General features: G+C 33.3%; 3 protein-coding genes and 1 long non-coding RNA gene across 4 annotated transcripts; 2 read left to right on the forward strand and 2 right to left on the reverse strand.

Annotated features, from left to right (window-relative positions):
- Window positions 1–27: 27 nt before the first annotated feature.
- sip3 (septin interacting protein 3) lies at window positions 28–4,036 on the reverse strand. The gene is made up of 4 exons (XM_015931009.3): window positions 3,751–4,036; window positions 2,993–3,351; window positions 2,339–2,915; window positions 28–1,541 (listed from the first exon to the last, which is right to left on the reverse strand). Exons 1-4 carry the CDS (start codon window positions 3,926–3,928, stop codon window positions 685–687), a joined length of 1,971 nt encoding a protein of 656 aa, XP_015786495.1. The 5' UTR covers window positions 3,929–4,036; the 3' UTR covers window positions 28–684.
- A 270-nt stretch (window positions 4,037–4,306) lies between these two features.
- LOC149093703 (uncharacterized) lies at window positions 4,307–5,330 on the reverse strand. Its single transcript, XR_016199310.1, has 2 exons — window positions 5,056–5,330; window positions 4,307–4,951 (listed from the first exon to the last, which is right to left on the reverse strand). It is a non-coding gene; the product is annotated as an uncharacterized LOC149093703 (long non-coding RNA).
- Window positions 5,331–8,736: 3,406 nt separating this feature from the next.
- Window positions 8,737–10,097, forward strand: TrpRS-m (Tryptophanyl-tRNA synthetase, mitochondrial). Its single transcript, XM_015931037.3, has 3 exons — window positions 8,737–8,850; window positions 8,935–9,273; window positions 9,368–10,097. Exons 1-3 carry the CDS (start codon window positions 8,773–8,775, stop codon window positions 10,034–10,036), a joined length of 1,086 nt encoding a protein of 361 aa, XP_015786523.1. The 5' UTR covers window positions 8,737–8,772; the 3' UTR covers window positions 10,037–10,097.
- A 165-nt stretch (window positions 10,098–10,262) lies between these two features.
- LOC107363729 (dihydrolipoyl dehydrogenase, mitochondrial) lies at window positions 10,263–12,322 on the forward strand. Its single transcript, XM_015931000.3, has 3 exons — window positions 10,263–10,535; window positions 10,648–11,990; window positions 12,071–12,322. Exons 1-3 carry the CDS (start codon window positions 10,400–10,402, stop codon window positions 12,134–12,136), a joined length of 1,545 nt encoding a protein of 514 aa, XP_015786486.2. The 5' UTR covers window positions 10,263–10,399; the 3' UTR covers window positions 12,137–12,322.
- Window positions 12,323–13,297: the final 975 nt, after the last annotated feature.

Below are 13,297 nucleotides of genomic sequence, written 5' to 3' on the forward strand. Positions count from 1 at the left end.
AATTATTTTCACACTGATAAATATATATTTATATTCAAATATATCATATTAATTGATAAAGTACAAGTTTGCGTGTGACAGATCAAAATTTAAAATTGAATTTTTGTTTTCTTTAGTGTGTAAGTTCAAAAAAAGTCCAGGTCAAGATAAAAATTGTGTATTTCAAGAAAGATGTTTGATGTTATTTCAAGCAAAAAGTGGTGACAATCTTTCTTGAATCATATTAATTGTGAATGGTCGAATCAATGGCGAAATAATGTTACTGATCTGAAGACTTGATTTTGAGTGTTCCAAGTGTTCCAAGAGATTTTAAATACAATTTTTTTTTGTAATTTTGATGACGATAGAGCAAATACAGTGGCAAGGCTTTTGACGCATGAAAATACCATTTGCTAACTCAAATTCAATTTCACGCATTCAGATCTCATAATTAATGAGTTGCTCATCTAATCCACTTTTTTTTACAATCATTAACAACGTTTATTTGGTCATAACAGACATTGGTCACTCAAACCTGGCCAGCAAAGCAAAAATCAAATCGCTAATGGGATGAATCACATTTTTTTGAAGTTTTTTGTTTGCCTTAAGAACCGTATTTAACCAAATCGAAGTTCTTTCGATTGATTTTTACTGTTTATAATTAAATTGGTTAATAAAAAACATATGCTCTGGTTTTATTTGAATTTAACTCTCTTGCTTTGATTCGATTGGCACTTTTTTATCGTCATCACCAACAGCATTAGATTTTCCATCACTTGAAGATGCTGACGTAGAAGGTTTATCATTGCTAGATCCATCATTATTTTTCACATCTAATTTTAATCCAATAATGTTACTTTTATTATCGACGATAGGAGTATTTGTTTGTGAAAACCTTTGTATTCGTAATTTCCTAACATCATCTGGAACATGATTAGTTTGACTAACTTTCTGTGAATTAGAATTAGATGATGAAAGATTATTGATGTTATTTGACGAGGAGGACAAGTCTCCTTGTCGATCAAGACCAACCGAAAGTGGGCCAGCGACTAGTTGATATTGGTTAAGTTGAGCAACAGCAGAATCTAGAAGATTTTTTATGTTGAGAAGACACCTTATTCTAGCCTCAACAGCTTCTCTTTCGTTACCTTCCATCCGCCTGAGTTCTTCATCGGTTAATTGCGATAAATTCGGTGGAGAGGCAGCCATGGGAGGTACAGGCGGAGGGAATGGCACAAAAGGCATAAAATGAGGAAATCCGGGCAAAGTGAATAATGAACGAGGTAATGAATTAGAAGTTGTTGCAGCAGTACTGCCAGAAGTAGTTGTTGTTGATGATGAAACTGACGCAGATGAAACTGATGATGACGGCGAAGACGATGATGCACCGGAATTAACACTTGTTGTATTTGTGGTTGTAGTGATTGTGGTAGTTGCAGTTGAGGCTGGAGTTGAAGATGATTGCTGTGGTTGTTGTTGATTAGCAGCTGGCTGAGCTTGGTGTTGATTTTGTTGCATTTGCTGTGCAAACTGTGCCAGAAAAGGTCCCAATAAAATTTGAACTATTTGACGAAACAAAAAAGAGATGAGTAGTTAGTAAAACTGATTACATCAGGTTGAATTTGAGAATTGATATCACAGTCATTCCCGTTTCTAAATGGAAAGTTCAATAAAGAAATAAATTGTAACTTTAAAAATGTCAAGGTAACTTAGGGTGCCAGAATGTAAAAATGGCATTGGCAAAGAATTTGCTAAATCTGCTTCAAAGTATGGTCCTGAATTTCCTATCGAATATGGTTGTAATTCTTTGATAAAGATATGACAGGGATTAAAACTCTCTACATACAGTACGATAAACAATAACTATAGAATATAATTTGAAGCAATTTAGCGAGTCATAGTCTTAAAGTAGGGAGAATAAATATAATTTGGTAAAAAACTGATTGACTGAATTCACAGTAATTAATTCAAGTCATGGGACTTCTTACTAATTTATAACTCTTTGCTTGCAAATTAGATATTAGCATAGTTTCTAGGAAATACGATAGTTTAAAGTTATTTAATCAGAATGACGAAACTAAACGTTAAGTAATCGAATATTTAGAGTTATTCTGCAAAGCTATTGAAACAGCTTAAGTCATAAATTATTCAATTGACACTTGCAAAAACTAAAATTCAAGTTAAAACTGCAAAAATTTGAAATGAAAACAAAAACATAAAAATCAGAAGATAACGCATTCGATAGTCTGAAAAGATTCTTTGAGGAGAATCGAAAGTTTTAAAAGAAATATAAGAAGAGTTGGTATTGAAACTTGAATGAAAACAGGTAAAAATGATACTTTCGGAAAAATCAACAAACCTTGAGGAGGTAGAGGAGGTTGAGCTTGCTGAAGAACTGGAGCTCCTTGTCTTGCTTGTCGATTAGCTGGTTGAGGTGCCGGTTGAGGCGTTATGGTTTGAAGAACGTCCATTCTGCAAGTTGGACATGTTTGCTGCCTTTGGAACCAAGATCGCAGACATGAGACGTGGAAAATATGATTGCAAGGAAGTTTTTTAGCTGATCCATTACCAGTCATCTCTTCACGACAAATAATGCAAACATTATCATTATTAGCTAAGTCTTCAGCTGTTGCATTTGGATACAAGGTGTTCATATTTCTGATAGCCCTTCGAGACATGATGACATCACTGAATGCTTTCCTTAAGGCTCTCATGCTTAAATACATAGGTCTTATTGCAAATAATGGGAAGGTGTGAATTTTCATCATGATTGAAATAAAAGAGAGATAAAGAAAAACTTTTCCAACGCTCATTATAAGTTCAGTATAGAGTAAATATACAGCCTTATTTTCCCAAGGATTTTCACGCCGGAGATCCATAAAGTGTAAGCCATATTTCATTACTATGTTGATAACAGCCGTAAAAAGAATTGCATACTAATGAGGAATAGAAAATCAATAAGTTAATATACAAAAATAAAGATAGATTAATTATTAAATAGATATGTATTTACCTCAAATCCAAATACTAATTGAACTGAAGCTCCTCTGGTCATTGTGCTATAATAAGCTAAGTTCACGAAGAATATGTCAAGCGATGCTAGTAAAAATAACAGCGAGATAACTCGAAAATGGAAAATGAATGGTATATTTGGACTTCTTTCCATGAAATCAACCCTATCTTCAGCTAACCAATGAAAACATTTTAGGAACAATAACAGGGTGAATAGTGCCACAAACTTCGGGCTTAAATCATCCCTGAAAACAGTGAAAGCAAGGCATGTTTCTGTAACCGCATACCAAGCTCTTTCAATCAGATGTTCCATCTCAGCTGCTCTCAATTGACCAAAGAATATCCTCCTCATTAGCTTACCTGTAGATAAAATGATAATGAAAATAATTGATTAAAAATTCCGTCAAAAAATTACAAAAACCCGTAACTGATAATAAAATCAGCTGTTGGCTGAAGCGTTATCAAGATTGCTACAATATGGAATGTACAAAAGATATTATGTAAGACTGATTTTAATCCCATGACTCTTCTTGACTGATAGCAATAATTGAAAATGTATAACAAGGGAAGAGTTTATGATTATATCCAATGAGAACAAAAGCCATTGATTATAGATTTTGAATATTATACAGAATGAAAGGTAACTCGCGAATAAGAACAAGCTTAATGTCAACGAGGTGATGAGACAGGTTTGGTCAGAATTTGCAAAGCTTTCAAATTAGTGAATCAGGTTATTGTTATACACATATTATTACGTACCCATAAGAAGGACAAAGACAAAAGCTTGTGAATAAATTACCGCCATAGATGGATTAGATTTAGTAATATAGACAACCGAAGGATAAAACTGTTTCTTCTGATAATATGCGTTCCCAATGACGGCCATGGTTAACAGGATTGAGACAACCGTTAACATTAACGATTTAAAGTCTTCCATCTTTGAAACTAGATGATGGTTGAAGGAATAAATAATCGACAGCAAAACTCTAGTAAGAGAAAGTAATGTTGTTACAATAAAAAACAATCAAACATATCAAAATCAAAAGACACGTAATCTAAATCAAAGAGAAACAAGACAACTTTAGTGAAAAAACAGCAAAACAGTTGATCGATGTATCGATGATGAACTATCGCAGGACTAGAAATTTCGTTCACTTTATTGATTATAGATGGAACAGTTTTTCATTTAACTGTATTTAACTTTAACTGTTTTGATTTGAATCAATTCAATCATTCAATTTCAATCATTTGAAAAACTCAAGCAAAAAAATCTCAGCTATCGTTTTCTGATGATTGAAAAGTATTTGAAATAGTGTTTTGAAATTGAAAAAAATGACTTTACTTTTGTTTGACGTTATATTGGTTTTTTCATCAATTGAAATGTTAACAATATCAAATATGTGATCAATAATCAGAGATTATTTTAACAAAAGGAAAGATATCATATATTGATTATAAAGCTAGAAAAATGGTCAGAAGTCTAACAGATGATTAAATTAATTGTTTACACCAGTAAAATGATTGTAAGAAAAAAGTTAGATTGAGTTGGAATCGTAAAATCAACTTTGCTCTGTGACTTCGTATGTTTTCATCTTTTGTGCCAATTAAGTACATTAATCTATCCTTTTTGCGATTCATGATCAATTACATGGAAAGAAATTAATGATTCTTTCAGTATTATTTTATTAGTTGAATGTCTCTGCTAAGTGAATATTAGTAACCTATGAATTTAATATTAAACTCAAATTGGAAAATTTTATTAGTAAGTCAATAATCAGTGCGCCGTACGCTCAGCTTGATCAATATCGTCAGGCCATGCATATGTAAGATGAGATACCAAATTATCAGCAACGGTTCCAAAACCAATCATGAGAAATAAGCCGATTACAGCAATTGGAGCTAAAATCGGAGCAAAAAAGAGGGCAACTATACCTAGAACCAAAATGATTGCTCCCAAAATCTAAAACAACGAGAAGGATATTGAATTAAAATATTATATGAAATTGTAATTTGATTTTTCCGACAAGTTAAACTAATTTCCATTTCATTCAAAGGTGTACTTACCATAAGTCCGAGACTCAAGTAAATATATCTTTGAATCTTTTTCCGTCTTTCCGTACTAATAACTGGAGTTAACATTATAAAATAACACAACAGATAAAACTTAACAACAAAGCTTCAGATTCAACTCACAATGATGTCAGATTGTGTGTTAAGACTACGGAGTGATTGGAAAGTTTCTAGTGTGTGATGTGTTGCCTTAGTTGGGTAGAAGAGTGACAGTGAGAGTAAACCTTTTACTATACGAATGAAACAGCAACTAAACAGTGTCTTTGCTCCCAGAAGGGGATAATCAAAGAGCACCTCACGCCAGAAACCTTCCGATTACTCTGTAATCTTAACTCTTTGGAATAATCAATTGATGCGCCATCTACCAGAGTATCTATTTTGATTTGTTTCATTCTCTAGTTGCAACAGTTGTAAGACTTATTTTAATTAAGACTTCAGTAATCAATAAATTTCCATTTTAAATTCTTTATTTAACGATTTCTGATTCGTTTTGATTAAAAACTCTGAGGTTCCAATCTCTGCGAAAATCTATCTCTAAAAAACTTCCTCTATGCATTTTCTTGTACCTTTACTAAACCTTTATACCTAACTCTTTGTTCCAGTGCGATTTTCATAGCACATTGTTTTGAATGATGAATTGTGTATTAATGACTCTAATGTTATTTTATCGTGATTAATCGGTTTCTCTTTCAAGATTTAATGTTTTTTCATCTTATTGAAATTTCTTGCTTAATTTATTTTGAAACTGCTAGCAAAAAATTCATCAAACATTTGTGATAACCATTTTGGTTATTTTCTCATCAACAGATTACGTGTTTTTAGTGTGTTTATTGTATTTTAGGACAAAACTTGTCTATTAAAATTAACATGGCAAACATATATTACAATCAAGAGTTCAGATCAACACTACAAATCGATTTAGGAGGAATTAAACCGACATAACGACCACATATCCAATCATTTTCCCTGGTGGTGCAACAAAGAGGAACTTCATACTTCAATTTTATAGCTTTATCTTGTTGATTATTTACGAAAACATAGTTATTGTCAAAAGTCAAGCAGTAAAAAGAATCAGTGGAACATTGGCGAACCCGACGATTACCTGGAAAACTGGCTCTTGTAAAGTGTCGATAGGCAAAGTATTTTTTGGGAAAAAATAAAGTCTGTTGTATTCCAGTTGCATTGGTTTTAGGTGTTAACCAGATGAGACTCTCACCGGAAGGAAAAAGAGTGAATGCAAGCCAATAATAGTAACGGGTTACACAAGTATGACCAATAAAGTTAACAATGGAAACGCCTAGGTCAATTGCCTCCTGAATAGAGTTTTTTGTTCCTGGTAAAGTTGAACATATCTCGGTCATCCAAATTGGTTTATCATATGAATGCTTATTCTGTCCTGTATCATAATAGACCTGAAAACGATTAGAAGACAATAGATTGGTATTGACATAATATCCATGGGTACTAATGATTGAACAGCTTGAATAACAGTTGGTTGATATATCACGATAATTGAGGTACAACTTGGTTATCCAAAAGTACGAGTTTTCTGGACATACACTGAGTAACTCATCTTTATACATATCAATTAACCGGCATAACTGTCTTGGACCCATCACAGTGTGTTCCCAAGGAGCAAAAACATTTTCTGGTTCATTTATCAAAGATATTGGTCCAATATTCAAACCAAAAGAGTGCTTTATCTGTTGCGTGATATTTTTCAGATAATTATAGTATTTCCATTCATAGGAGCTTTTCAACTGGTGGAATCGATCCTTCATATAAAGTGGAGGTGACCATACCGAGGCAAACAACGAGACATCGGGATAATTTGATATGAGGGAATGCATTCTTATCCAAGCACATGTTTGTTCGTCAATGCAGTCAATGGTGTAAACATCTTCAGCTGGACTGAACTTGGACAAGTATTCGGTGCGAAAGAGTCGAAGCCCTAAATCTGCGTAAAGATGGTCAAGCACGGACTGTTGGTTGTTGTAACTTGTTTTATTGAAGCTTCCCAATTGTCCCAAGTGAACACCAAAACCTTCAAAAGGTCTATCACAAGCTTGTTCAGATGATGAAGTTAATAAAATAACGATGATGGTTATATGGATGAAATATTTACACGATGGATTCATTATTTTCATACTAAGGTTGAAAATGTCATCACAAATAAGATTGGGTTAAATTGGACATGAATAGGTGACCCATCATAGTTGGCAAGTCATTTAATGTGATTGTTGTACTCTTGGTTAAAGAAAGTGGCAAAATATCATATCAAAGTTGAGATAAATGCAATAAAAAAATGAAAAAAGATCAACGTTTGGCAATGTAAACTTCATTGACACTGGTGGTTTCAAATTTTGAATTATTTCCTTATTTCACTTCAAAACCAAATTGCTGGACTGGTAAATTTCCAGGCCATTTTATTGCAATTATAATTAAATATAGCACTAAGCAATTGACTATCACTGAAAGATTGGTTGATCTTTCTCACAAAAATTGCTGCTGGCAATGAATTGGGTTTCCGTTGAAATCCAAATTTAGATTTGAAATGAAAAACCCAATCAACGATTGAACAACAAGTATTAGATCCCTCTGGATTGATTAACATAATTAACATTATCAATGGATTTGGTTGACATAGAAAAAAGAGGATTTGAATTAGGACACTGGTGATGAGATGGATTTGGACTGAGTAACCTTTGGAAATTCATGGTTTTATTTTCACTTCAAAAATGATAATTGTCACAGTAAAAATGACCTCAATTGTTGTGATAGTTTCAACTAACAATGAACAACTGAAATGAGGGAATCACTCGATGGAAAAAGAAAACGTTGAAATGATTTAACCACAATTTATATAAAGTAAAGAAAGGACAAATATACGGAAGATATACCTCTATTCAAATATTGATTAAGGTGGGAAAGTGGTCAAACAAGATACTTGTCAGGACATTGATATTAAAAATTGTCACAATCAGGCTGCTATTAATGAACACTTTCATATTTACTGATGAACACTCCTGTGTGCTGATTTTTCTTGGTGATTGATTCAAATTTCACTGAAAAAAAAGATCTCAATTCAAATGTATTTGGATAAAGATTTACAAAAAAGCTCATACATGCATGCAGGAAGTGTTTATATAAGTGCTTAATGGCATCTCGCAAGTGCGGGAGAGTTTTATTTTTGTCAATTGTTTCGATAATTATTGTCCTTGTATGAGTTTCGGTTGCAAGTCATGGTCTTGTTAAGTCAATCGTTAAAAATCCAGTCAACCAAATAACATTCATGTACATGTATATGTTTTGATCAATATCTGAATCAATTGTTTACAAAACAAGATGCAATAATATCATCATAACAATTCCAATTGCTCTGATATAATTCATAATTACTAAAGGACAATTTTACAATTTTATCGTTGAATGTAAACTTATACCTCGTTATCTTAGATCTGTCTTCAGCCAACTGTATTAGGTGACTTCAATTTTATTAGGTTAAAATAGTTCATTAAGCCAAATCTGAATTAAATTGATAAAAGTAATTGATGTTAGCTGGTGATTCAAGACATTACCTTAATGTATGAATATTTAGTCAAATAAAAGCTTACAAATTCACTTGCTGTACAAAAAAGTGAAAAAAATGTTGAACAGCTGTTTACCATGTGATAATTTTTATTTACTTTTGTCGACGATTTGTTTATAACCATGTTTGATCGACTGTGTTCACGATTGATTATCTCAAATAGATTCAAATTAGTGAAACATTTCCGATTTTATTCTGAGGTAAGTTCATCTAGTTATTGTCTTATGATTTGTTATACTTTTCCACTCTAATCTAACGTTAAATTGATCTCCACTTTCTTGCAGGAAAAGGTAAATACGGTTGTTTCAGCCATACAGCCAACTGGCCCTGTTCATTTAGGAAATTATTTTGGAGCAATTAAAATTTGGTTAGATCTGCAAAATGATCCATCTCGTCAATGTATATTCAATATTGCCGATCTTCATTCGATAACCTTACCACACGATCCAATAAGTCTGAAAAACAATATTATCACACTGGCAGCAACTCTATTAGCGTCTGGTATTGATGCCGAGAAATGTACTTTTTTTCAACAGTCAAGGATTTATCACCATACCCAATTAACTTGGATCCTACTCTCGTTATTATCCTTCGGAAGATTATCACACCTTCCACAATACAAGGTTTTTTGAATTTTCTACCTTCACTTCAGTCTTTGCTTAATAGCAGCAACACTTTTATACTTTCGACTAATTATAATTTTTCATCTTGCTACAGGAAAAGTCAACCAATTTGAAAGAAATCCCTCTCACTCTACTCTTATACCCGGTCCTACAAGCTTCGGATATTATTTTGTATAAAGGTAATGAAGTTCCTGTCGGAAATGATCAACTTCCACATCTTCATGTTGCTCGTGATTTGGTCGAAAAATTTAACCGAATCTATGGTTTCGTTTTTCCTGAGCCAAAACCTTTAATGTCTGACGATGCATTTGCTTGCAAAGTGCGAAGCTTGAGAAAACCAGAGAAAAAGATGAGTAAATCGGAAGCAACGCCTAAAGGACGAATCGATATAACTGATCCTCCTGAGGTGATTAGAGAGAGGATCATGAAAGCTGTTACCGATTGTCATTCAAATATATCATATGATTTTGATGGAAGACCAGGAGTTAGTAATTTGATATCCATCCATAAACTTTGCAGCGGTTTATCTATAGATCAGATTTGTTCGGAAGCTCGGTCTTTGACAACTGAACAATATAAATCTATGCTGGCTGATTTAGTGATTGAATACTTTAAACCCATTAGATTCAAATATCTTGATCTGTTGAAAAATGTCGATTATATTTCAGCAATATTAAACAAAGGATCAACAAAAGCTGAAATGATTGCTGAAAATACTATGTCACAAGTTAATTCAAGAATAGGATTGATTCCTTATAAATGATTTTGTAAAATTTGTAATGAGTACGAAATTGTAAATATAATAAATTTCTTTCATAGTTAAATTTATGATATAATTGTTGCAAATCGCTTATCTATTTTATTTGAAATTACAGAAAATTTAAATTTTACAAATCTGTTATATTTTCATTATTTTTGTTTTTATTTACTTGATTCAAAATTCGCGGTTGTGTGATAACATACGAGATTGCTATTTCCTATTGGATATCGTGTTTAACCTGCATCAATTTAACATTGAATTGTTCATTTTTAAACTCTTTAATTAATTAGTTATTATTATTATTATCTTTTATAAATATAATTTAAATTACAATTTAGTGTATCCAAATCTACTTCCATAAATAACATGATCCACAGTAAAGCTTGTGCTCGTTTAATTAACCTCTACTCATCATCATCTTTAACCCATAAGTTGGTTGCCATCTCAAGCTACCATGCAAATCGTCCTTCAAATTATCAACGTCGATTCTATTCAAGCGAAGGTAAGTTATTGAAGAGCTTTAATGTTTTCATGTCATATATCTCTCATAAAGTATCAGGGTAGTGAGTTTTATCGTCAAACAGTTTTCTAATTACTACCTTTTCCGCTTTCAGGTGAAAAAGATTTAGTTGTCATTGGTTCTGGTCCTGGAGGCTATGTTGCTGCCATCAAAGCTGCCCAATTGGGCATGAAAACAGCCTGTGTAGAGAAGAATGAATCCCTTGGTGGAACATGTTTAAATGTCGGCTGTATTCCGTCCAAAGCTCTCCTGAATAACTCTCATATGTACCATCAAGCACACGGAGGAGAACTTAATGACCGAGGTATTGAATTTACCGGTGTCCAGCTCAACTTGGAAAAGTTGATGAACCAAAAGTCTAATGCTGTGACCACTTTGACTCGAGGTATTGGTATGTTGTTCCAAAAAAACCAGGTTGAACGTTTCCATGGGGCTGGTAAAATCACTGGCAAAAATGAAGTGACAGTTGTTAAATCTGATGGATCTACAGAAACGATCAAGACCAAAAACATCCTTATTGCCACCGGTTCAGAAGTATCACCTTTCCCAGGAATAGATATTGATGAAGAACAAATTGTTTCTTCAACTGGAGCGTTGTCTCTCAAAAAAGTTCCAGAGAAAATGATTGTTATAGGTGCCGGTGTTATTGGTGTTGAATTGGGATCTGTGTGGTCGCGACTTGGTGCTGATGTTACCCTAATTGAGTTCATGAGTAATATTGGTGGACAAGGAATTGACTTAGAGGTAGCTAAAAAGTTCCAAAGGATTTTAGCTAAACAAGGTCTCAAGTTTAAACTGAACACCAAAGTTACTTCAGCCAGTAAAACTGGTTCAGGTGTTCAAGTCACAGTGGAACCAGCTAAAGGTGGATCATCTGAATCTCTTGATTGTGATGTCCTTCTAGTTTGTGTTGGTCGAAGACCTTACACTGAAGGATTAGGACTTGAAGAGATAGGAGTTGCAAAAGATGAAAGAAATAGAATCGTTGTTAACTCACGATTTCAAACAAATATTCCTAATATATATGCAATCGGTGATTGCGTACCTGGACCTATGTTGGCTCACAAAGCTGAGGATGAAGGAATTATTTGTGTAGAAGGAATTGCCGGTGGCCCTGTTCATATCGACTACAATTGTGTTCCATCTGTTATTTACACTCACCCAGAAGTTGGTTGGGTTGGAAAATCTGAAGAGGATTTGAAAAAAGCAGGAATCGAATATAAAGTTGGAGTCTTCAATATGTCTGCCAATAGTAGATCTCAAACAAATAACGATATCGATGGGTTCGTGAAAATTTTAGGAGATAAAAATACTGATCGATTGCTAGGAGCTCACATTGTAGCTTCAGTTGCCGGTGAATTGATCAACGAAGCTTGCTTGGCTATGGAATACGGGGCTTCTTGTGAAGATGTTGCTCGCGTTTGTCATGCCCATCCAGTAAGATTACTAAAATTTTAATTTTTCAACTTTTGTTTCTCACCGAATACATTTTAACTTTTTTCTTTTCTATTTCACAGACTGTTTCTGAAGCTTTCCGAGAAGCTAATTTGATGGCGTTTAGTGGTAAAGCGATCAACTGTTAATTGAATTTAAACATTAAATTTTTGCTTGTAAATTTACAAAGTTAAACTCACAAAAAAGCCTAGTCTTAACCAGTTTTAGAAAAAACCTAATTCTATTCAAATTGATTCATTGTCATTACGGATTTGAAAGTAAACTTTCGCGTTAATATTTTTTACCTGAAAGTAAAGAAGAAAATTCAAGACACATATATTTGAAAAAATAGATCATTTACTAATTTGTCTTCTCAACACAATGACAGACAGAATCAAGTGGAATTAGGCAATAAACATCGTACGATTTTTCAAATTGATAAGATTCTGTATCAATCATCTGATCAACCTGTTGATAGATAAAGAGATATTATTTTCAGTAAAAATGTAATTAATCAAACAATTGGACTCAATGGACTAACCTTTCTTTCCCATGGACATTTTCATTCCCATTCCCATTGGCATGGATGAACCCCAACCCCAACCTCCACCACCTCCACCCATCATCATCATTGGAGCCATTTTTTGCATCATCATCGGTTGCATCTTCATTGGCTGCATCATCATTGGCTGCATCATCATGGACTTGGCTTGATACATTTTTGACTCCTCTGGATACATAACCGGAACCTTTTTAAATTTGATCGTTTCAATGGCAACAACTTTAACACCGCAACCTCCTTTGCCATCTTTCATCCCGGTTGAACACAATTGGATTAAATTGACGGCAACAACCAAAGAAGCGAAATAATATATCACAGTTTTGGCCATATTGTACAAGATGGAAAGACACTTTAAAGATAACGTTGATGGTGACTAAATGAACTAAAAGTGAAAATTAACTCGAATTTATAACTTTTTGTAATCTCAACAATTTTAATGGGAATGGTAATGGTTAACAGTTGCTGATTAGTTTGATTGTAATCGTAAACTGGTTAAAAATAGCAAAAATCATTTACTATTTAAATGATTTCACAAGAAAACAAAGACCTTTTCTGCACTTCATGCCTTTCAATGATATACAATAGAGGGAAGACGGTCAATGGAACGAGAAAAATAATTAAATTATAATTTACATCTACAAATTAGATTTGAAGGTAAATCAATCAACTGGTTTTTGACCCCAATCAGTTTCTTTGATTCAATCCAATTGAAAAGGAACATTTATCCGGACAATTGAAATCTTTTGTA

Source organism: Tetranychus urticae, chromosome 2, assembly GCF_039701765.1.
Source record: "Tetranychus urticae isolate SD_2017Ah chromosome 2, NJAU_TeUrti_SD_1.0, whole genome shotgun sequence".
NCBI classification, from domain to species: domain Eukaryota; kingdom Metazoa; phylum Arthropoda; class Arachnida; order Trombidiformes; family Tetranychidae; genus Tetranychus; species Tetranychus urticae.

Bases quoted from the DNA above. Each gene is read 5' to 3' on its own strand.
- sip3 (XM_015931009.3), bottom strand. From the start codon at position 3,928: ATGGAAGACTTTAAATCGTTAATGTTAACGGTTGTCTCAATCCTGTTA. The intron at 2,916-2,992 runs GTAAATACATAT...ATTCCTCATTAG, and splicing joins AATTAGTATTTGGATTTGAG to TATGCAATTCTTTTTACGGC. The intron at 1,542-2,338 runs GTTTGTTGATTT...TTCGTCAAATAG, and splicing joins ACCTCCTCTACCTCCTCAAG to TTCAAATTTTATTGGGACCT.
- TrpRS-m (XM_015931037.3), top strand. From the start codon at position 8,773: ATGTTTGATCGACTGTGTTCACGATTGATTATCTCAAATAGATTCAAA. The intron at 8,851-8,934 runs GTAAGTTCATCT...ACTTTCTTGCAG, and splicing joins ATTTCCGATTTTATTCTGAG to GAAAAGGTAAATACGGTTGT. The intron at 9,274-9,367 runs GTTTTTTGAATT...ATCTTGCTACAG, and splicing joins CACACCTTCCACAATACAAG to GAAAAGTCAACCAATTTGAA.
- LOC107363729 (XM_015931000.3), top strand. From the start codon at position 10,400: ATGATCCACAGTAAAGCTTGTGCTCGTTTAATTAACCTCTACTCATCA. The intron at 10,536-10,647 runs GTAAGTTATTGA...TTCCGCTTTCAG, and splicing joins TCGATTCTATTCAAGCGAAG to GTGAAAAAGATTTAGTTGTC. The intron at 11,991-12,070 runs GTAAGATTACTA...TCTATTTCACAG, and splicing joins GCGTTTGTCATGCCCATCCA to ACTGTTTCTGAAGCTTTCCG.